We start from the raw sequence: 22,942 nt of genomic DNA, 5'->3' as shown, positions 1-22,942 counted from the left end.
AGGTTTCCTTATCACACAGAGGATGGTGGGTGGCCCTCCTGCAGGCTTCAGGGTGTTTCCACCTTCAGCCATGCCCAAGCTGCCTGCACACCTGCCTGGGGAGAGCCACAGTGGTGGTGGCATGGCTGTAGGCATCACCCACCACCTCCCTTCTTCCCTGAAGCATCTCTGCCCTGGGAGTATCTCCCCGGGAGGCCACATGATCCATCCCCATGGTGGGAAGGAGAAGGGAAGAGCCCTGGAACCCCACAGGGAAGGTGAAACTGTGCAGGCTGAGCTCTGAGCTGCATGCATGGAGGTTTTGGCCTCAAGCTTGCTGACCCTAATCCATCCTCCCAGGGCAAACAGAGCCACGCAGAGACACCAAGGTGTGGGTGGTGGGAACAGCCTGTCCGGTGAGAGGCTTGCCGAGGTCCCAGCAGGGATGAGCCCTGGCAAGCCCAGTGGCCTGTATGGGTCCCAGGCAGGTCCCCAGGGTGGCTGAGCAGGGCAGAGGAGCAGGACTCACCATGTTCATGACGGTCAGCACGTACTTCTCGATGTTCTGGCTGCCGTGGTACTCGAGCATCTTGGTGTCTGCCACCACCAGGGTCTCCACCCACTTCTCCTTGCTGATGGAGCGCTGCTTGATTCTCCTCTTCCTGTGCTGCTTCTGCTCCCATCTCTCCCTCCGCTTCTCAGCCCTCTCCAGGTCCTCCTGAGATTCTGAGGGATCAAAGAGGTGGGGGGAAAGGGAAAGGAAAAAAAAAAAAAAGAAAAAAAAAAAAGAGGTTTGGTTTTCTTTCATACCATGTCTGCAATTTTGGTTAAACATCTTCTTCTGCAGTTCAAAGAAACAGCCTTCTGCTGTTGAGGAGGCTCCAGACTGGGACCCATAACCTATGTGGATTTTGCTGTGCTGGTTGCTCCAAAAAGTCCCTAGGGGATGAGGTCTTTGACCTCAGTTTGAGGCATGGTAGGAAACCAAATAAACAAATTCTTTGAAGTGATTCCTTTGACTGGAAAAGGGTTTGCAACGCTCCTTGAGGAGCACAGAGCCTCCCAGAGCAGAGTCCTTGGGGTTTGAAATGACAAATTAATTTATAGACAACCTTGCAGAGATGCTTGAGCATGTACCACCAAGAATCCCAGAATCCCAGCATGGTGGATGTGAAGAAACCTCTGGAGATTACCCAGTCCAACCCCCTCCTGCTAAAGCAGGGCACCCACAGCAGCTTGCCCAGGATCACAATGGCCAGGGGGGTTTGGAAGCTCTCCAGAGAAGGAGACTCCACAACCTCTCTGGGCAGCCTGCTCCAGGGCTCCAGCATCCTCACAACAAAGAATTTTCTCCTCATGGTCACATGGAGCCTCCTGGGTTCCAGTTTGTGCTCATTGCCCCTTGTCCTGTCCCTGGACTCTTGTCCCACTGACAAGAGTCTGGCCCCATCCTCTTGCCCCCCACCCTTTATCTCTTGCTGAGCACTGAGCAGATCCCCTCTGGGGCTGCTCTTCTCCAGGCTCAACAGCCCAGGGCTTTCAGCCTTTCCTCCTCACAGAGATGCTCCAAGCATCTTTAGACCCTCCACTGGACTCTCTCCAGTAGTTCCCTGTCTCTCTTGAACTGGAGAGCCCAGAACTGGACCCAGGACTCCAGCTGTGGCCTCAGTGGGGCAGAGATGGAAGAGAACCTCCCTTGACCTGCTGGTCACACTCTTCTTCATGCCCTGCAGGAGACCATTGCCCTTCTTGGCCACGAGAGCACATTGCTGGCTCATGGTTATCAACCATGGAACCAACCCTGGAGGCTCAGTGCCTCTGATGACCATCACAAATCTGTACTGTGCAGGGAGGAGCAGCTCCCCAGCAGGGCAACTCTGTGCTCCTGAAGCTGGACTGATGTCTTCAACCAAATCCAGAAGATCATCAGTGCCCTGGGCAAGCCTGAGACGTTGCAGGACTTCACAGAGATCTCCTCAGCCACACAGAGGCTGAGCTCTGCTCCTTCCCAGGAAGATACAAGGGGGACCTTCACTGGGCTGGCAAGGGACAGGAGCTGGAGGAGGGCTGGGATGCTCCTCACGCACTCCAGCAACTGGGAATTCTCACGCAGAGGCTTTTCCTCTGACACTGCTCCAAGAGCGAGGTCAGGGTCAGCCCCAAGCTGGGTAGAGGCTTTACAAACCCCATCCCACACACTGGGAATTGCTTTTATGACCAGTTTCTGAGGGCTCAGCCTTGCTGGCTTAACAATGGACGTTTGACGGACTGTCCCCTATGTGAGCTGTGAAAGAGAATTTATCCCCCAGCCAGAAAAATCCCAGCTATCCAGATAATCTGACGAGTTGCTGATAGCACTGGGACAGCTTCATCACAGCAGCTTCCCTGCAGCTTGTCTCCAGTGTGTCCTTGGCAGGCAAGCTTCCAGCCAGGATGTGACGGTACTGTGGAGAAGAAGGTTGGGGAGAGCTTCCAGGATCCCAGGGAGGGCTCATGTGGCACTGTCCCATGGAGACTCCTCTCAAACCCTACCCAGCTGTACACACCAGCTGCACCAGGGACTGCCTGACTCCCAGTGTGGTGGGGGTTGGAAGGGACCTCTGGAGATCACCCACTCCAACCTCCCTCCTAAAGCAGGGCACCCACAGCAGCTTGCCCAGGATCACAACGGCCACCTGAGTTTGGAACCGCTCCAGAGAAGGAGACTTCACAACCTCTCTGGGCAGCCTGCTCCAGGGCTCCAGCACCCTCACAACAAAGAACACTCTCCTCCTCTTCAGATGGAACCTCCTGGGTTCCAGCCTCTGCCCATTGCCCCTTGTGCTGTCACTGGGCACCACTACTGACAAGAGTCTGGCCCCAGCCTCTTGCCCCCCACCCTTTAGCTCTTGCTCCCCTCTGGGGCTGCTCTTCTCCAGACTCAACAGCCCCAGGGCTCTCAGCCTTTCCTCCTCACAGAGATGCTTCAAGCCCTCAGCATCTTCCCAGCACTCTCTCCAGTAGCTTCTTGTCTCTTGAACTGGGACAACCAGAGCTGGATTCAGAACTCCAGCTATGGCCTAAGCAGGGCAGAGGGGAAGGAGATCCTCCCTCCACCTTCTTCTTCATGCCCCCCAGGAGACCATTTGCCTCCTTGGCCATGAGGGCACATTGCTGGCTCATGGTGACCTCACTGCCCACCAGCACTCCCAGGACACCAAGACTATTGACAGAAGCTACACAGCACTTACCAGGCCAGCACCATCTGGCTGTGGGGTGCTTTGCAAGGAAACCAGCAACTCACCAGTACAGAATGAAAGGCTTCAGGGATTTAAGTCCTGCAGACTCCCCAAGACATCTCATCCACTTTAGTAGCCCAGATAGCAGCAGAGATCTACATGCACTACACACAGGCCATGCTATACCCACAGAGTAGACATCAAAGCCTATAAGGGGACCATACCTTGCACACCACAGGCTTCCCCTGGAGCTGGTGGCCTCCTGCCTTGCTCTGCTCCATGCTCAGGAGCCTGGCGCTTGTAGATCCTATGGGGCTGTGGTGCTCCATGCTCTTGGAAGCTGGTGGACACTGGTTCAATGAAATAGTCCTCATCCATGAGCTGAAACACACCTTTCTGGCAAGGAGAGACAAAGTTGTCACCAGGAAGCCACCTGCATCCAGCACAGCCTCATGCTGAAGAACCTGGGAATGGGAGGGGGGTTGTAACATTTTCCAGGAAGAAATGGGTCTGCTGTAAAGAAACTGGTCTGGGGCATGTTTTGAGCTCCAAAGTCCCTGAGCAAAGAGAAGGAGCCAGCATGGAGTGATCATTAAGAAAGCCTAAAGCTAAAGAGATCCTATCACAAAGTGCAGATTCAGAGTGAACCCTGGAGGTGTCTGATAGTGAGGAGTTCAGGGACTGCAGGGGTGCTGAGAGGGAGAAACACCTTCTCCAGGGAACCAGAGCAAGCCCCTCTCCAGGGAACCAGAGCAAGCCCCCCTCCAGGGAACCAGAGCAAGATCCTCTCCAGGGAATCAGAGCAAGCCCCTCTCCAGGGAACCAGAGCAAGCCCTTCTCCAGGGAATCAGAGCAAGCCCCCTCCAGGGAACCAGAACAAGCCCCCCCTCCAGGGAACCAGAGCAAGATCCTCTCCAGAGAACTAGAGCAAGATCCTCTCCAGAGAACTAGAGTAAGACCCTCTCCAGGGAACCAGAGCAAGCCCTTCTCCAGGGAACCAGAGCACACCAGCAATGGGCAGACATACAACCTGGCTGCCCTCCTTCCTCTGGGCTCATCCCTCCTCTCTCTGACCTTCCTGGAGTTGCTGTGGAAGTCCAGGCAGACAGCCCCAAAGGAGGGCTTTGCCCATAGTGCAGGATGGATGTCTTCAGCAGGAGCAGCACAAACAGAGGTGTTTTCCTAAGGACAGCCTCAGAAACACAGCCAGTGGCTTCTGCCCTTTTGCACTGCCCAAGCTGAGAACCATCAAGCTACAGACTTCCTGTGGTCAAAGACCAGAAAATCTCAAGGGAAGAGGAGGAGGTCCAGGAAGTCCCCCCCTCTCTGGAGAGGGACATTTTCCAGAGGCATGCAGTGAGAGGATGAGGAGTAATAGCTTCAAACTGGAAGAAGCTGGATTTAGATGAGACATTAGGAGGAAATTCTTCCCCATGAAGGTGGTGAGACACTGGAACAGGTAGTCCAGAGAAGCTGTGAAGGCTCAAAGCCTGGAAGTGCTCAAGGTCAGGTTGGATGAGGTATTAAGCAACCTGCTCTAGTAGGAGGTGTCCCTGCCCATGGCAGGGGGTTGGAACTGGATAGTCTTTAAGGTCCCCTCCCACCTAAACCAGTCTGGGATTCTATGAAAATTGAGTTCATGTAATTCTGGAACTGCCAACCAGGTCTAGCAGGAGGTATCCCTGCCCACGGCAGGGATGTGGGACTTGATGATCTTCAAGGTCCCTTCCAACCCAAACCATTCTGTGATTCTGCAGGTCTATGATTTCTCATAATCCTACATGGTTGCACTGTGACAGGAGAGTTGCTCTTTGGGAATCTGGACCCAAACAAGTAAACACAACCCCAGAAAGTTCCCAAACCACTGGAATTCCTGGGAAATCTACAGTCAGCTCCTCCATGGCTACACCAAACCCACGTGGTGAGATCCCTGCTGCTGCAGCTGTCGGAAGGAGTTTCGCTGCGGCAGCAGAAAAAAAGGGTTCCCCACACTTTGTCCCACGTCTTTGGGGATGAAGGATCTCCCTACTTACCAGCCCATCACAGGTGCTGAGAGCAGCCAGACCTCCTGCCTGCACCTGGCTGTGGACCTCCCCGATCATGTGGCAGGAGTTGTGGGCGTGCGTGCGGATCTTGGCGCTGGCGATGCCCCCGAAGCGCCTCTCGCTGACGAAGCCAGGGGCCAGGAGGTGGCTGTTGAGGCTCAGGTTGAATTTCAGGGGTTGGCCTTTGTAATGCAGCTGATAGAAGGCAAGGAGCTTGCTCCTGGAGGAAGGAGACCTCCGGTGAAGGGCTCGGTGGGACAAGTCGTAGGACAGGAAGGATCCGCTCTCGTCAACCTTGATGGGATGGACGATGTCGCTGCTGGAGGGCGGTGGAGCAGGCTCTGGGAGGACAGGGGTTCAGTGTTACCTTAGGGTTCATCTCCTCTCCTACCTCTTTGGCTGGAGGCTGAACTCCCAAGGGAGCCTGGGGGGATCAGGTACCCAGATTCCATCTGGATCCGGTAACTGGTGAGGTCAAGTACCCAAATTCCAGTTGGATCCGGTAACTGGTGGGGTCAGGAACCCAGATTCCAATTGGATCTGGTAACTGGTGCACAGTGTGGAGCAGGGAAGGGCAGGAACCCCACAGCCATGGGGAGCATGGGGACTCTCTTGCACTTGGTGGGGTCGGGGATGGGAGAGAATTAAGGTTGTGAGAGGTTGGGTGGGGAGGGATGGCAGTGGGAAGCTCCGGAGCTCTGCCAGGGACTGGTCCCAGTTTCCCCATCTCCAGCTGCCGTGAAAATCAAAACAAAACAAAAGAAGCCTCCCAAAACACCATCCCCCACAAAAATCCCCAATCCCAGTTTTGAGATGATGTTTGGAAGCCGACTCTGGCGGCAAGCACCCCATAGGGAATGAGCACCCCGGAGTTCCTCGGCTACGGGGGAACCGAGGGCAGCCGGAGGAACCGGTGGGACTTGAAGGCACTCGGGGAAACCGGGAAAACCGCGGGGAAATACGAGGGGAACTGGAGGCAGGCAGAAGGAACTAGGGGGACCGGGTGGACCCAGGAGCAGTTGGAGGAGCCGGGAGCAACGAGGGGGACCGGGAGGAGCCAGGAAGTGTTAGGGGTAACCGGGAGGAGCCGCGGGGAGCCGGGAGCACTCGGGAGAATCGGGGGGAACCGGAGGCGGACGGGGGGGTCGGGAGCAGTTAGGGCGAACCGAGAAGAGCCGCGGGGAGCTAGGGACAGTCGAGAAAACCGGGGAGAGCCAGGAGCAACCGGAGAGACTGGGAGCAGTTAGGGGGACAAGGAAGGAGCCGCGGGGAGCCGAGAGTAGTCGGGAGAAACGGGAAAGCCGGGAGCAATCCAGGGGGAACCGGAGGCGTTCGGAGGGATCGATAGAAGCCGGGAGCAGTCCGAGGGCGCCGGGAGCAGTCGGGGGCGCGGGAAGCAGTCAAGGGGAGCCAGGGTTCAATGCCCTGCCCTGCCCAGCCCACAGAAGCGGCGGGTCAAGCACCTTGCTGCCCGACTCCGGTTCCCGCAGAACGAGCCGCGGACATCCCCGCGCCTCCCGCATCCATCCCGCCCAGACCGCCCTCTTCTTCTCTCCGCGGACCTGTCGGCGCGGTTCCTCCGCCCGCCTGCACGCCCGTGACCAGCACCAACACGGCGGCGGCGAGGCGCAGGAGGCCGGCCGGGGCTGGGACCGGCATGGGTGCGGGCAGCTGGCGGCTCGACGCGGCCGGTGGCGGCGGGCGACGAGCGGCGAGCGGCAAACGGGGGCGGGGCCAACCGCGGCGGTAGGCGTGGCATTATGGCAATGGGCGGAGTTAATCGCTGCAGTGGGCGTGGTGCAGGGGAGGGGGCGTGGTCGAACAGAGCGCCCCTCCCGTCGCCTCTGCGTCCCGAGGGCGCCCCCTGGCGGCTCCCGTGCGGTGTTTCCCCTGCCTCGGCGCCCATAGCAAATTTTAGTGGAAACAAGTGGAATTTGGAGCTTTGCTGACACTGGCCGGGCCCAAGAAAGGGGGTTCCACAGCTGCATCTTGAGGTTAATTGAGTTTTGAGGAGAAAACAGGTGGGAAATGCAAAATGTGGGTAGCATCATGTCATTGAAATAATGCTGTGGGAAGTTGGAGTTAGAGAATCAGGGAATCGTTTGGCTTGGAAGAGACCTATCAGATCATCCAGACCATTAACCCAGCACTGCCAGGTCACCACTAGACCATCGCCCTCGGTACCACATCTCCATGGCTTTGAAACCCCTCCAGGGATGGGGATTCAACCACTGCCCTGGGCAGCCTGGGACAGGCTTTAAGAACCCTTTCAGTGAAGGAGTTTCTTCTCATATCCAACCTAAACCTCCCCTGGAGCATCTTGAGACCATTTCCTTTTGTCCTTCTGCTTGTTCCTGGGAGAAGAGACCAACACCCACCTGGCTCCAGCCTCTTTTCAGACAGTTGTAGAGAGCCAGAAGGTCTCCCTTCTGTCTCTTTTTCTCCAGGCTGAACAACCCCAGGTCCCTCAGCTGCTCCTCTCAAAACTTCTGCTCCAGACCATCTCCAGCACCTCAGGGTGCTCAAGGGACTGCTCCAAGATCTGCTGCTGATTTTGCAGTGAAGTTGTAAGATGGGATGGGATGCAGCTGTTTGATGGCAACAGTTTGAAACAGGATGAAACTTTTCTGAGAAAGTTTCTTCTAAACACCAAAAAAAGGTAAAACGTGTAATCAGAAGATAAAGACTCAACTCCCCAGGGTCTAATGGCAGCTTTAAACCAGGGTAACCTGGACTTCTGATAAAGAACATTATCTTTGCCCCCATGTATTTACATCTTGGATCATCATTAAAGAGCTCCGAAAAAAAAAAAAAAAGGCAAAGATGAACAGTAAATAATAACAACCTTTGAGCTGTGGTTACCCTCACCCATGCCAGCAGCCCACGTGCTCTCAGCCACCCTCTGTGACAGCACCAGGCCAGGACCTGGGCTACAGCTGGGGTTTGGCTGCTGGTGGATGTGCCAGGCTGCCCTTTGAGATAGAAAAAAACCTTTGATTTTAGGAAGGAAGGAAGGAAAATATAAAGAAGGAATTGGAGCACAGGGTTTTTTTGAAAGCTTCTGAATGCGTGGAGCGGGTCCAGAAGAAGTCATGGTGATGATCACAGGGCTGGAGCACCTCTCCTATGGAGACAGGATGAGAGAGTTGGGGCTGTTCAACCTGGAGAGGAGAAGGCTCCAGGGAGACCTCTGAATACTTGAAGGATTCATAAGAAAGCTGTGGGCAGGCTTTTGAGCAGGGCCTGTTGTTGTGACAGGACAAGGGATGATGGTTTCATCTCAAAGAGGGAGATTTAGACTGGAGAGAAAGGAGAAATGTTTGACCCTGAGGGTGGTGAGAGCCTGGCCCAGCTTGCCCAGAGAGGTGGGAGCTGCCTCATCCCTGGAGCCATTCCAGGTCAGGTTGATTTGGGGCTCTGAGCAACCTGCTCTGGTTGCAGATGTTCCTGCTGACTGCAGAGGTTGGACTGGATGATCTTGAAAGGTCCCTTCCCACCCAAACCAATCTGTGATTCTGTGATCTTTCCCCAACATCCCCCTCATGGGATAACACTTCCAGCTCTTCTCACTTCCTTCTCTCCAGAAATGAACAATTTTTAAATCCTTTGCTTTGGTTCTTTCCCTTTTGAATGGAAAAAAAAAAGGAAAAGATAGGAAACACAGACAAAAAAAAAAAAAAAAAAAAAAACCCAAACAACCCAACAACAACAAAAATAGAAAACACAGACAAAAAAATCATCCAGATTGCTTCTACTTAATGGAAACAAAGTCACTTTATATTTCATTATAAAATGAAAATAGAGTCCAGGACAGAGGCTCAAAGATGCTGAAGGCAGTAGAACATCTCCCTGCTGAGGAAAGGCTGAAGGAGCTGAGGTTCTTTAGCTTGGAAAAGAGGGGTGACCTCATTCATGTTGATAAAGATGTGAAGGGTGAGTGTCAGGAGAACAGAGCCAGGCTCTGCTCAGTGATGTCCAATGATAGGACAAGGGGCAGTGGTGCAAGCTGGAGCAGAGGTGGTTCCATGTGGACCCAAGGAAAAACTTTTCACTGTGAAGGTGCTGGAGCCCTGGAGCAGGCTGCCCAGAGAGGTTGTGGAGTCTCCTTCTCTGGAGACATTCAAACTCCACCTGGATGCATTCCCCTGTGCCCTGCTCTAGGTGATCCTGCTCTGGCAGGGGGGTTGGACTGGATGATCTTTCAAGGTCCCTTCCAACCCTTAGCATTCTCTGATTCTGTGACGTTGAACTGAAGTTCTCATTGCATTTACTGAAACGACAACTTGCAGTGGTTTATTGAAGAGTAAAGAGTGGGGAAGAAAAAGATGTCTCTAGTTCTGTCCTTGTTTCCTTCACCTGGCACAAAAGAACTGACAAGGTTACAGGAAGACATCTCCACCTGCTTTTCATAGACATCTTCTGACAGCTGAGCCTTCCCAGCTGAAAGAAACAACAGAGAAACACAAAACCCTGACAGAAAACCTTGCAAAATGTAGCTCTGGGGACACTTTACAACAGACCATTCTAGCAGGAGCCTCAACTCACAGATTTTAGGGTTGGCCCAAAGTAGGATTTAAATAAATATTGCTCCATGTGTTCTTTATTTACATTGGAGGCAGCACCAAGTTCTTAGTTTCTCATATAAACATCAAGTAGCTAATCCCCTTCACAGGCTGCTGAACAGCTGAGGTAGTGGCCAGGGCTGTGTCCCACAATTAAGCTCACAGCTAATTACACTTTGCTGAGGCATCTGTAGAAGGGCTGCTGAAGGACATAGACCTTTCCCTCAGGGTTAATCCAGGGTGAGCAAATGAGGGTAACAAAGGCTTGTGAAAGGTGAGTAGAGTGGAACTGAAGCTGAGTAGCTGGAGTTTAATCATTTTCCCCACACACAAACTGAGAGTGCTGCAGAGGTGCTGTGAGCTGTGGAGGAGGGAATTGTTCTCTCCTCTCCCTTTTGTTGTTTGGTAGGACAGCTTTGGCACTGAAGGCAGGGAGATGAGGAGCTGCTGTTGGCACAGCTGTGACATGTGTCAGTTTACTGGGTTACAAAGAGAAGGTCCCCCCACTGTTTATAGTGCAGAGCCTTGCTGGAGTCCATTCCATCATTTCATGCCTCCAGGAAAGCTTTCTGGGGCTTACTAGTGAAATGGTTACAAATCCCTGAAACCTCAGCAGATGTTTGAGCTGAACTCCCAGGATTTCTCACTGCTTAACCAAACACGAGGCCACACGAGTGGAGTGATTACTACTTCATGGAGGAACAGCTCCCTAAACCTCTCATGAACCACTTCCTCCAGATAACACAGCCCTGGGACATCCAAATGGACTTTCAGGGCACGAGATGGTGGCAGGAGCCTCTCTCCCCCAACACAGATATTTACCACAAAGGCCCTCCTCTGGCTGCATGGTAGATGTTGAACATCATTTCCTCTGGATGTACAGCTGAGAGAGGAATCTCTGTCCAGTTCTTCAGGGAAAGGTAAATCCATGGTCAAATCCACAGCTGCAATGGAAACTAACCCTCTCCAGAGAGAACACAAACAACAGCTGGCAACATCATGGACATCCCAGATAAGATTAGGGAGGGAGCAGCACAAAGAAACAGGCCAGGGGGAACCAGAGGAATGAAGGGCTGTGGGATTCTGCTGTGCTGAGACCTCACCTGGAGTAGTGCATCCAGCTCTGGAGTCCTCAGCACAGCAGAGACATGGACTTGTTGGAGTGGGGCCAGTGGAGGCCACAGCCTGAGGCCAGGCTGAGAGAGTTGGGGTTGTTCAGCCTGGAGAAGAGAAGGCTCCAGGAGACCTTCTGGTGGCCTCTCAGCGCTTAAAGAGGTGACTTGTAAGACAAAGCAGGATCAAACTGCCAAGACCTTGCCCACCAGAAAACTTTACCCTCAGGGGGATTCTAAAGCAAAGCCTCCAGAATCAGGAACTTGTACTTCGAGGGGAAAGGCACAAATACTGAGCAGGAATAGTGTCCCAGCTCTAGCCCCCCAGTCCCTGGGTTCCAAACTCCTTTTCTGGATTCATCTCAGCTTTAACATGTTTATCAACACAGAAGCAGCTGAGTGAAATGTTTCCTTCTCTGACAGAGATCTAAGCCTAAAGAAAACAAAACCAAAAAAAAAAAGAGAATTTCTGAGCTTGGAGCATTTCAGTACAAGAATCCGGTTTTATTTTTCCAGTGCAGTGATTGAAACCACGTAGAAATAGAACTTGCAAAACTGAATGGATATCACAATGTCCATCAGAAGGCAATGTGGATGGGTTTTAATCATAAAATATTTCTCTGGACACCAGAAATTACAAACTTTTAACACTATACACATCACTTTATCTCAGAGACTAATTCCTCATAATTTAAATCTTCTCTTATAAACAACTTCTTTAAAAAAAAAAAAAAACAAACAAAAAAAAAAACTGTGGAAGATAAAAAGAACTCAAGTATTAAACTCAAGGCCTTGATTATTATTATTATTTTCCTTTTTTTTTTCTTTTTTTTCCTTTTTTTTTTAAACAAAGATGTTTTAAGAAATGTATCAAAATGGTAACTCTGTGAGGATCAGGGCTGCTAGTCAGGCTCTGTGACACACTGCTCCACGATTTCACGCAGGTTTGGGTTCTCCATGGCAGCTGCTACCCTCTCCTTGTCGTTGATTTGCTTGTTGACTGCAAAACATCACACACAGAGTCAGGTCAGAAGCAGTCTGCAGAGGTACACTTCACAGACACTGCATCAGCAACGTGACAAAGCCAAGGTAACACAGTGGGGATTCTCCCAGCCTGGTGAGATCTAATTAATGCTTATAAATATCTAAGGGGTAGGTGGCAGGAGGATGGGACCAGGCTTTTTGCAGTGGTGCCCAGTGACAGGACATGGGGCAGCAGGCACAAACTGGAACATCAGAATTTCCATCTAAACATGAGGAATTTCCTTCATTTAAGGGTGCTGGAGCTCTGGAGCAGGCTGCCCAGAGAGGGGGTGGAGTCTCCATCTCTGGAGTCTCCCAACTGGAACATCAGAATCTCCATCTAAACATGAGGAATTTCCTTCATTTAAGGGTGCTGGAGCTCTGGAGCAGGCTGCCTAGAGAGGGGGTGGAGTCTCCATCTCTGGAGTCTCCAAACTGGAACATCAGAATCTCCATCTAAACATGAGGAGGAATTTCTTTCATTTAAGGGTGCTGGAGCTCTGGAGCAGGCTGCCCAGATTGGGGGTGGAGTCTCCATCTCCTTCCAAACCCACCTGGGCATTTCCTGTGTGATCTTCTCTAGGTGACCCTGCCTTGGCAGGGGGTTGGACTTGATCTGAAGATCAAGGAACCTTCCAACCCCTACCATTTTGTGATTTGTGTGAGATGCCAGCTCAGAGACTGAGGAAATGTGCAGTAACAGCACACTGTGACAGCTTCCTTTCCAATTTTCTCTTTAGTGGAAGATATCTGCATACTACCCAGAGCTGAGGCTATTGTACAATTAATAAAGCACTGCACAGGCAGAACTTCTAAAGCTGCATGGCCTAGAGTAAGCTTGTGCCAGCCACAACAGAAGAAGGGCAAGACAAGAAGAACATGAAGGTGCTCAAGAGCCAGGAAAGGACAGAGGATCCATAGGGAATTCAGAGCAAAAGGCAGCTCAAGTCACACACACACAAAAAAACATCAAAAAACAAACTTTTTTTTTTTTTTTTACACTTAGCTCAAATCACACCAAAAAGTAACCATCAGGAACCAAACATTTTTGTTGCTTAGCTCAAGTTACACAAACCCCACCATCAAAACCCAAACATTTTTATTACTTCTCTAGTTCAGGAAAAGAATGTAAGGTGCTCTAACCACCTGTCTTAAAATCAAGTGTGAAATTCCTGGCAAATCAGTAGTCCAAGTTCTCCAGGTTCTACTTCTAGTCAGTCAAAAGAACTGATTGCCACCATGCAAAGTTATTTATGCTGAAAAACAAAACTCCTGGGACACTGCCTGGACAAAGGCTTCTACAGCTGTTTCAGACAGTGATTTGCTGAAGCTCTGAAAGAATTTCCATATCCTCTGCCTTTTGTTTAAAGCACTGACTGAGAAACATCTATTTTTTCTTATGGTGATGTGAAGATCAACCAGTCAGGAAGTTCTTGATGTTCACTTTTTCAGCAGCACAGCAGCAACTTCTTTTGTTATAAGCACAGCCTAACACCTGGGAGAACTGTGGGAGTTTTTTGTTTGTTTAAAAAAAAATCCACACCAAACAAAACAAAACAAAAAAAAAAAAAAAACAAACAAAAAAAAAAAACCACCAAACCACAAAACAACAACACAAAGGAAACTGTTCCCAAAACAGCTTTTGAAACAGCCTCAAACTTCAGGTTGCATGTCAAAGCTTTTAAGTGAGTTTGTTTGTGAAATGGAGAGGAAGGTGGGGAAGGAAAGGACTTCCCAAAAGCAGGCAAAGACACAGGCTAAAGCTGCACTCACTCATAAGCTCTACTTACTGTCCTCTTCAGTGGAATGTGTACCCTCAGATATGTAGATTTCCAGCTAGAGGAGAGATCATTCATGTTAGATGCATGCAGCAGCAGCTGCATATAGTCATTGCTAGAAGAAAAATCATTGTACAGTGCACACACAATGTGTTTAATTCCACTTTGATCCCCTCTTCTTGTCTGTGAACATCTATGTCAGGAGCTCCTCTTAGGCTTCACTGCAACAGACAATCTCCTTCCCCCATTTCAGAGAGGGGTGCCCAAAGAGTCTTCCTTCAGAGTTGTGGAGGCATTCATTTATTCCTCACTCATATCAACTGCTCTTGAGAAAGTAACTGCAGTCAGGCTGCTGGAAACAGTGTGGAGAATTGGCACTGCTTTCTCAGCCACTTCTCTGCAGGCCACAACTCAGGAACAGTAAAGAACCAGCACCTCCACAAGCACCCTTGAAAAGACATCCTTAGGAGGAGATTGCTCCTGAGCTACTCCTGATAAGTTTTGCTCAGTGATTAGAATCACAGATATTGGATTAGAAGATGGTTGTGTGATGCAGCATCTATTTCCTGACCTAAACCACCTTCATGAATTCAACAGGCCTGGGAAAAACAACAACAGCAGCAAACCCCTCACACATGTGGAACTGCTGTAAAGTAAACAAATCTTATGCCTTTGATCCTATTTTCACTGAAGCTAAACCTGTTTGTTACATTGTGTCCAGCAAAACAAATCCCTCTTCACCTCATTTTCTAGAAATCTAAGTCTCATTTTACATTGTTTAGCTGGAAAGATGAAGCTAGCAACAACAACCAAAAAAAAAATAAACCAGCACCAGAAATCCTCAGCTAATTCATTTATACTTTACACCATTTTGGGTAAGTTTCTAAAGGTCTTTAGAAGATGCTGTTTGTCATTCAAGCCCTACTCTTAGCTCCTGCTAACACCTAACAACTTTAAGGATACATTTAAGGGTATATTAAGGATATATTAACTCTTTCCTACTCAGTTTCTTACACTCCAGCAGTAAGGGCAGGGCTGGCCCCAGTTAGGAACAGTGCCTTGACCAAAGTCAGGCCCACAAGCCACCAGTCCTAAGACAAAAGTCATGAAGAGACCCCTCAGTGCTCAAATTCTGCAGCTCTTCTAACTGTAATCAACCTGTTCTAAAGTTTTCCTTCCTAGCTGATGCCTACATACAGCAGTGGAACTCTGCTGAATTGGTGTCTAACCTGCTGCTGCTTCCAGGGCTTGCTCACAGAGGGCTGGTCCACTGGAGAGCCCTCTCAGATATTGCACAGCAGAGTCAGGAACTCTTTGTATTTCGTACTTATGATGCTTAGAAGATACTGAAATAGTGCAGAAAGCCAAATTAATCTTCCTCAAGATAAGAGTAACGTTTTGATTCTTCATAACACTGCATTTGAACACTCTTCCACCTGGCCAGAATCCAACTGACAGCTGGTGAGGGAACCCCCTGAAAGAGTGGATTTCAGAGGTGCAGCAATGATAGGTCTTTGGTACAGGAAAGGCAGCTGCACAGCCCTTCAGGGACCCCTTCAGTGCAGCACCACTGTCCTGCAACACTCTGTGCCTCCTTAATCACATCCTTAACCCCAGCCCATCCTTAAGCACAGCTCGCTGGACCCTGCAGCTTACACATCTTCACCACCTGGCACAGACTCCTGTCACTGAAAGCAAGTTCCAGATACTTTACCTTATGTCTGAAAGGCAAACATCTCTGAAGCTTTATTCTTAAACAAAGGCCTGTTGAAACAAACCAGAGATTTTCCTGTAAAACTTCCAGGTTTGAAGTGCATTTGCAAAGAATCCATATTCAACAACCAAAAGCCACCAGACAAGCTTTCCCCTTTTGCATTCTGAGCAGCACAAACTGGAGGAGAGAGCTTCTCTGAAGAGCTGCCCTAACTTAATAAAACTAGATGGGTGTCCCCATGTTTTTTTTTTCCTGGGTTTGGTTTGTCTGCATTGCCAGAAGAGACCTCAAAATGCAATTCTTGGCCAAAGAATACTGAATTTTAACTGAGGCTGATATTATTCAGACAACCTGAAACTACCTTCACACTTAACTGCTGAGGACAAGTTGGTTTTGCACACTAAGGTAGAAGAATAAAATATTAACCAGTTAATTCCTGCTCAAACCAGCTACCCTGCCACACTACAACATGAATCATTGATTCAGCCTGGAGAAGAGAAGGCTGCAGGGAGACCTTCTGGTGGCCTTTCAGTGCTTAACAGGGTCAGTCAGAAAGCTGGGGACAGACTTTGGAGCAGGGCCTGTTGTGACAGGACAAGGGGTGATGGTCTGAACTGAAAAAGGGAGATTCAGACTGGAGAGAAGGGAGAAATGTTTGACACTGAGTGGCTGCCACAGGTTGCCCAGAGAGGTGGGAGCTGCCTCATCCCTGCAACCACTGCAGGTCAGGTTGTATGAGGCTCCAACCAACCTGCTCTGGTTGCAGCTGTCCCTGCTGCCTGCAGAGGGGTTGGACTGGATGAGCTTGAAAGGTCCCTTCCCACCCAAACCACTCCACGATTCTATGCTTGATGAAACAAATCTTACCAATGAGAGTGGCCAAAGAGCAATGAGGTACTGTTGGTGTAAACCTGATGATCACCAGATACTCATCTTCACCTATCTCCTGCACTTCCACACAGCTTTCTGTTACCACTTCCAGTTCTTCTAAAGTGTTGGGCTTCTCTGGGTCCCGGATGGTGCGGATTATATCTGCAGCAGAAGAGAAATGGCCACTTCATTAAGTGGCTTTCCCAAATCTAACTTTCCTCACAAACCTTCTTTTCCAACATTTTTTGTTTCTCTTAAGAAATGACACAGCTGTAGACATCAGCATCACCTCACCTCAGCAGTTTGCTTTGCAATTGGAGAAACTGAAGCATTTCTTGTTCCCCCAGGCAGGACTCTTTCACATTCCAGTTCTACCTTTGTTGTTCTTTTTGCAACCCCATTATAATAAATAAACATCCAAACATGCCTGTTAAAGGGCAAGTATTACCTTTGGAACTACAGCCCACTGAGGGACCTGGGGTTGCCAGGGGCACTGCTCAGCACTTTGTCCCACCATTTAGAAGGGCAACAAAGCTGGTGAAGGCTCTGGAGAAAAGGTCTGGTGAGGAGCAGCTGAGGGACCTGGGGTTGTTCAGCCTGGGGAAAAGGAGGCTGAGGGGAGACCTTCTGGCTCTCTACAACTGCCTGCAAGGAGCTTGCAGCCAGGTGGGGGTTGGTCTCTTCTCCCAGGAACAAGCAGAAGGACAAAAGGAAATGGTCTCAAGTTGCCCCAGGGGAGATTTAGGTTGCACATGAGGAAAAAATTCTTCCCATTGAGGGTCATCAAGACCTGGCCCAGGCTGCCCAGGGTAGTGGTGGAGACTCCATCCCTGGAGGGGTTTCAAAGCTGTGGGGATGTGGTGCTGAGGGCCGTGGTTTGGTGGTGACCTGGCAGTGCTGGGGGAATGGTTGGACTTCATGAGCTTAAAGGTCTTTTCCAGCTCAAACAATTCTATGATATTAGCCTACCCCCCAGATGTAGTATTTCAGAGAGGTTTGCTTGCCCTTCAGGTTTGTCAACCCCTAACTGACCAGACAAGCCAGATTTCCTTCTCCTCTTCTCTCCACTTCCCTCTCTGGGCCTCACAGATAAGAATCTGAAGCCATCTTAAGGAAAGCCAGTACAGAAATACTGCATTCATCCAAGTTTAGCTGCAGCAATGGTCACTTCCTTATATTAAACTTTTGAAGCCATCTGTCTAGGAAACAGCAGCAGCCCTGCCTGCAGGGAAGCAACGTGCTCAGGGTTAGCTTAAGGAGGTGTCAGCACACAAGGAAACAGAATCACAGTGGCTGTTATTCTGTCATAAAGCAGAAGTTTTGAAACAATGTTCAAAAGGTATGATATTTGATTGTAGGACAGCACAGAAAACACTGCACAGGGGAGTGTACAAACTCTGGAAGTTCCTAAGAACCTGACAGAAGGGTGTTTCAGAGTGTTTGCTGAGCAATGCAGCTCAGAAGGAGAGGCAATGAGGTCTCATCAGTGCCATGGACCCAGCTCAACTCATTTGGACAATGAAGGCCAAGCCTAGGAAGCTCCCAGCTACCACTTTGCACTTGCTTCTGCCTTGCCTGCAGCTGCTTGCCCCTCAGAATTGCAAGTACCAGCATTTCAGCTCTAAATAAGGTCACTAAACCAGCTCTTAACCTGTATCCTTTAACAAAAGGCATGGGTGGGTATTTTTAGCTTGGCTGTAGTGATTTTATTTTTAGTGCCACCCTACCAACAGCTCCACTACGGCAGCTAACAGCACTGCTGGAGCAAATGTGACCCCTGCCCCTGCTGCAGCAGATGACTCCAGTCTACCTGCAGGTACAGACAGACCCAGCCAGCCCTGCAGAGCTGCAAAGCTGCTTCTGCTGCATTCCTGCCATGGAGCTGAGAGACCCAGCCTCACAGCAGGGATCTCAGTGCTCCACGGCACTACCGACACTCTCTTACTCCCAGCAAGGAAGGAAGCAGGCAGGAATGCCTGTCTGGAGTCCATCCATCTCAGCAGGGTATGCCTGAAGTCAGTGACAGACCCTGAAGGCTTGTGTTTGCACAAGCTTTCACTCCTGGGACTCACCTCACCTTCTCCAAACCTTTACCCTCCTTCAGAGGCCTCTCAGATTGCTCTCCGGACCTGGGAAGTGTTTCAAGAGGGCTGGGAAACACTTGCCCTCCAAAACAAGCTGTCAGCACTCACACCATCAGCCAGAACTTGGGATGAGTGAGGGAACTGAGTCCTGTTCCCTGCCTTCCAGGGAAGCAGAGAATTGCTTGGCTCATTCTGAAGGCCCCAGCCTCTGTTTCTCTGTCTACACGAGGATGTGATGCTGCTGAGGACACAGCAGATGTCACAAAGCTGTTTGGTCTGCACCCCCCAAGAACTGGTAACTGTCCCCTCAGCTGCACTAAAGATCATGATGGTAACAAATACACTGTCTGGCTTTATGAGAACATTCACCAGCTAACAGATGCACAGCCTCACTTGTCAGACCAACAAAAAAGCCAATTTTCACCTCTCCTCCATTGTTCTGGCTCTAGTATCACCTTTTACTTCAAGCCTTAGGCAGCTACTGCAGCCTATCCAAGCAAGAAATGACTTCACATCTAAGTACAGCACAATTATCTTCACACACAGGTCTCCCTCTGATTTCTGACACATTTCTTCCCTTATTTTTAAATTTTATCCTCTTCCTATGCGAAAAGACCCATGAGAAAAATCAGTTCCTTCACCCAGCAGCAAGAGGAATACAAGCTGATTGACTTCAGCAGGGCTTCATGGATGCCCCTGGCCTTTCAAATCTAAATTCCACATGGACAGATGCTTTAGTTCTGCACAGATCACACCCAGGCATAACCCTGTGGATGAAGTGAAAGCAAGAGGGCTACTTGAGTGGTTCCAGTGGGTAACCTAAGTTCTTACTTAGAACCATTGATGTTTTGAAGTATTAAACATCACTCAAATTGTAAAACCAGGTTTTGTTTGTTGTTTCCTCTTATTCTTTTTTAGCACTGTGTACAATGCTGCATTAAAGCCTCACACCACTCCTAATTGCCTACAAAATAACAGTGCCTAGGAGCTTGACAATGGTTTTGGAATGCTCTCAGATCCTACAGGCAGCATTCCCAGAGATGAAATCTCTCCATATTTCACAAACCTCTCAGTCATTCAGTAACAGAAATCTCCCTTTCTCTGGACTGACTGGCTGACCCTTCTGGAATTACTTGCCTTTCCAGGTGTGTGCAGCTCCTCTTCTAAGCTGATGAAACACTATGGTAACTCCCCCCAGCACAGGGACTGAGCAAGCCCAGCAGCACTCCAGCCCCTTTCCCACACACTCAGGAGCTGGGAAGCAGCAGCAGAATCACCCAACAGCCTCACACACTCACACAGTTCTCTCAGCACACTCCTTGCTCAGGATCCTAACAGTGGCCATGGCATATCCCCTGTCCCAAGGCCACAGCATCCCACCTATCTCCAGGCACAGCCTGGGGCTTACAGTGTGTTGGGGAAAGCTGGAACCCAAGCCTGACCCCTCCCCTGCCCTTAAGGCTTCCTGGACCCTTCAGCACCTCAGGAGTAACCCCTCCCTGTCCCGCATCCCCGACAGCAATTCCAGTGCTCAAGTAAGCGAAATACCCTTCCTTCCTGCCCGGCACCAAGAGCGGCCACCTTCCTTCCAGCCCCGTTGGAGCCCCACAGGAGTGTTCCCACACATTTAACCCCAGGACACAGCTCTCGGGCCCCACCAAGGGCTGGGCAGGACCTGGCTCTCCCCACCTCGCACCCCAAGGCACAGCACCAAGAGCCCCCAGGGCCCCTCGTAACCCTTGTCCCACAGCCCCTCACAGACCCCCCACCACACCTACCCCACAATGTCCTTCCTTTCTGCCCCACACCAACAGCAGCCAGCTTCCCTCCAGCCCCTCAGGAGCTCCCCAGGAGCGTCCCCACGCACTCAACCGCGGGACACAGCTCTCGGTCCCCGCCAAGGGCTTGGCAGGGCCTTGGTTTCCCTAACCTCACACGCCAAGGGCACAACACCGATGGCCCGCACGGTGCCTCATAACCCACAGCGCTTCATACACACCCCCTCCCCACGTTCCCTCAATCCCTTCGCCTCGCTTCTCCTCACAGGATCCCCCACGACCTCTCACACCAAGCCCTCCCCGAGGTGCGACCCTTGAACCCACCACCCTCCTCAACCACCCCACGACAGTCACCGTAAACCTCGAGCGCCTTGTCCTGCTCCATGGCCTGCTTCCGGGGGGCATGGCAGCCCCTACGCAGCCCGGAGTACAACAGCACCCTGTTCAGCGTGTTCGACAACAGCCCCAGCACCACCGACATCCTCCCGCTCCGCCATGGGAGTGCGCAAAACGAACCCTCACGGCCACCGTCGGCCGCCGCCAGTGGGAAGCTCCTCGGGGGCGGGGCCAGGGAAGGGCTGGGGGCGGAGCTGCGCTGCCTATGCTCCGCCAGTGGGAGGCGGAGGTTCCACATTACAGACAGTTTCTGCTTCCTGAGGGTTGTGAAAGCCTGGCTCAGGCTGACCGAGGGAGGTGGTGGAGTCCGCATCCGTAGAGGGGTTTCAAGGCCACGGAGATGTGGTGCTGAGGGCCATGGTTGGGCGGTGAGCTGGTAGCGCTGGGTTAATGGTTGGACTCCATGGGCATTAAAAGCTCTCTTCCAACCCAAACGATTACAACGACTCTGCTCTATGAAGGCTCCCGCCGGCAGCCACCTCCCCCGGTCTCACAGACCGCCGCTACTCACAGAGACCACAGCTCACAACATGCATTGCTGAGATGCCCTGGCCCGCGGTGCCTGCTGGGAGCTGTAGTCGCGCCGGCGCTGTCAGCTGACCGGAAAAAGGCTGCACCCCGGCTCAGATGGTGGCGGTCTGGGGCGCGGGCGGTCCCTAGGCCGGGGGTAACGGCGTTCCCTCAGGAGGATGGAGGGGTCGAAGCGGGAGTTGCGCGTGCTGCTGGCGTCCCTCTCGGGGGAGGCGCGGGGCTCCCTGCGGGATGCAGTCCGCGTCCGGTTGAGCAGAGGCCAGGGCGCTCTCGGCAGTCTCCTGGTCTCTGGTGGGATCTACCTGGAATCACTGGTGCCGGGCGGAGGCGGCCGGGCTCGGGGCAGCGTCCTCCCGGGAAACTGGGCTGAGTAAGTGGCAGGGGGCGAGAAGGTGAAGGGGAGGCCGGGAGAGGTCCCCTAGTGTCGTTCTGCTGTGGTGAGAGGTGCCGGGTGGACAGCAGGGTTGAGGGAGCTCCCTGAAGGGGAGCAGTCTTGGAGAGGTGAGGGCAGCCCTGAAAGCTGCCGGGGACTGAAGAGGACTTTCACACTCTGCCTTGGAGTGGGGTGCTCTCCGCTCCATTGTTTATTTATGTCTAGTTATTTGTTCGGTTGTGGGTGTATTAATTGCAGTAGATAAAAACAACACCACCAAATGTCTGGATTTCTTGTGTTCTGGCTCAAAATTACAGTGCCCTGACTCTGACTTCCTCGTCTGCTGGTCAGGAGCAAGCTCTTGTTCATGACATTCAGTGGTCACGAGATGTTTTTGATTTGCCTTTAGTAGCTTTTAATGCTGAGTCAAAAACCACAGTCAAGTTGTGATTCTAAACGTGTCAAGCAATATCACCTCCGTCGTGGTGCTCTAGTCTTGTGTTTCACTCTGCACTATCCTACGTGGTCTTCTAGGTGTTTCCTGTGTAGCTGCTCCCCTCTCCATAGGAGAGCAGGTATGGAAACAGAAACCTAAAGGGTTGTGGAGCCTGAGCAACAGAGAGGGAAAAGCTGTGGAAATGGGCAATCTGTTTGGCCCTCCCTAGCTGGCAATGCTGTTGTTCCTGTTCCTTGAACTCCTGAAATAGAGCATCACTCATGTGGGCACGTCAGGGATAACTAAAGAAAAGAAGCACAGAAGGACAGAAAAACCCTTGTGTATTCTTGAAAGGAAGAGGAGCAGGGGTTCCTCAAGTGTTGCAGTCTCTGCCAGAGATGGAATAGGAGGGGAGGGAGGGTGGTGGCAGAATCTTTACTGCAAAGATGAAAATGATACCCACCCATCATAACCACACTTCCAAAACCTTTCACTGTGTGAAATGTGGGGAGAGATGAAGGTCAATAAACAAACTGCTTGTTGTGTCTTCAGCTTCATGTGGGAGAGCACAGAAGATGATGATGATGATCTGCAAGCAGACAAGCCCAAAATCCTGGCTTTTAGTAAAAGTCATGAGCTGTTTGTCTATGAATTCTCTCTAGAAGACGGAAAACACAACCCAATTGCCCTGCACAGTTGTAAGGAAGATACACTTAAAAAGCACCTCCAAGTGAAAAACATCAGTGAGTAGATTTCCCTCTCTGTTTGATGTGATTAGAGGTCTGGTTCTATTTGAGCTGGTGAAAATGGAGGCAGGAGGACTGAGCATCAGGGAAGTGTCAGGTATCTTCACACTGGTTTCAAGCCATCAAGAGACATTTCTGTATTCAAAGACTGGTAGAGGGAATTAAAGGTGTGTAGAGTAAGGTTTTTGGATGAAACAAAAAGAAACTTTAATGAAACAGACTCATGCAAGGCTGCTAGCTCAGATTTTCCCTTTGACATTGGAACTGATGGGAAGAAAACAGAGACAAGGCTCTTCA

At 50.9% G+C, this 22,942-nt stretch overlaps 3 protein-coding genes across 4 annotated transcripts in view; 1 reads left to right on the top strand and 2 right to left on the bottom strand.

Moving 5' to 3' along the window:
• ADAMTS7 (ADAM metallopeptidase with thrombospondin type 1 motif 7) overlaps window positions 1-7,148 on the bottom strand; it is a 51,546-nt gene extending 44,398 nt beyond the window's left edge. The window contains exons 1-7 of the mRNA XM_054387733.1: window positions 6,686-7,148; window positions 6,321-6,427; window positions 6,135-6,212; window positions 5,634-5,748; window positions 5,231-5,583; window positions 3,422-3,593; window positions 509-705 (exon numbers count right to left, since the gene is read on the bottom strand). Of these exons, the coding sequence (XP_054243708.1) occupies window positions 509-705; window positions 3,422-3,593; window positions 5,231-5,583; window positions 5,634-5,748; window positions 6,135-6,212; window positions 6,321-6,427; window positions 6,686-7,148 (1,485 nt within the window). The remainder of the gene's footprint in view (window positions 1-508; window positions 706-3,421; window positions 3,594-5,230; window positions 5,584-5,633; window positions 5,749-6,134; window positions 6,213-6,320; window positions 6,428-6,685) is intronic.
• Window positions 7,149-11,793: 4,645 nt separating this feature from the next.
• CIAO2A (cytosolic iron-sulfur assembly component 2A) lies at window positions 11,794-20,673 on the bottom strand. Of its 2 annotated transcripts, XM_054388041.1 has the most exons (5): window positions 20,518-20,673; window positions 16,299-16,463; window positions 15,432-15,481; window positions 13,730-13,775; window positions 11,794-11,916 (listed from the first exon to the last, which is right to left on the bottom strand). In XM_054388041.1, exons 1-5 carry the CDS (start codon window positions 20,642-20,644, stop codon window positions 11,819-11,821), a joined length of 486 nt encoding a protein of 161 aa, XP_054244016.1. In that variant the 5' UTR covers window positions 20,645-20,673; the 3' UTR covers window positions 11,794-11,818. The 2 variants fall into 2 exon arrangements, with proteins under 2 accessions (XP_054244016.1, XP_054244017.1); XM_054388042.1 differs by lacking the exons at window positions 11,794-11,916; window positions 13,730-13,775; window positions 15,432-15,481 and adding an exon at window positions 15,754-15,799 and having other exon boundaries at window positions 16,265-16,463.
• Window positions 20,674-21,248: 575 nt separating this feature from the next.
• The window catches only part of SPG11 (SPG11 vesicle trafficking associated, spatacsin), a 48,364-nt gene continuing 46,670 nt past the window's right edge, over window positions 21,249-22,942 (top strand). The window contains exons 1-2 of the mRNA XM_054387915.1: window positions 21,249-21,460; window positions 22,452-22,642. Coding sequence (XP_054243890.1) covers window positions 21,249-21,460; window positions 22,452-22,642 — 403 coding nt within the window. The remainder of the gene's footprint in view (window positions 21,461-22,451; window positions 22,643-22,942) is intronic.

This window comes from Indicator indicator, chromosome 16, assembly GCF_027791375.1.
Source record: "Indicator indicator isolate 239-I01 chromosome 16, UM_Iind_1.1, whole genome shotgun sequence".
Classification (NCBI taxonomy): Eukaryota; Metazoa; Chordata; class Aves; order Piciformes; family Indicatoridae; genus Indicator; species Indicator indicator.
This window is presented reverse-complemented; position numbering and strand designations above follow the sequence as displayed.

Coding starts and splice junctions, on each gene's coding strand:
- CIAO2A (XM_054388041.1), bottom strand. CDS start 20,644: ATGTCGGTGGTGCTGGGGCTGTTGTCGAACACGCTGAACAGGGTGCTG. Junction 15,482..16,298: donor CTCTTTGGCCACTCTCATTG/GTAAGATTTGTT, acceptor TTGTTTCAACAG/GCCTTTGTTTAAGAATAAAG. Junction 13,776..15,431: donor GTTTGCCTTTCAGACATAAG/GTAAAGTATCTG, acceptor TCTCTCCTCTAG/CTGGAAATCTACATATCTGA.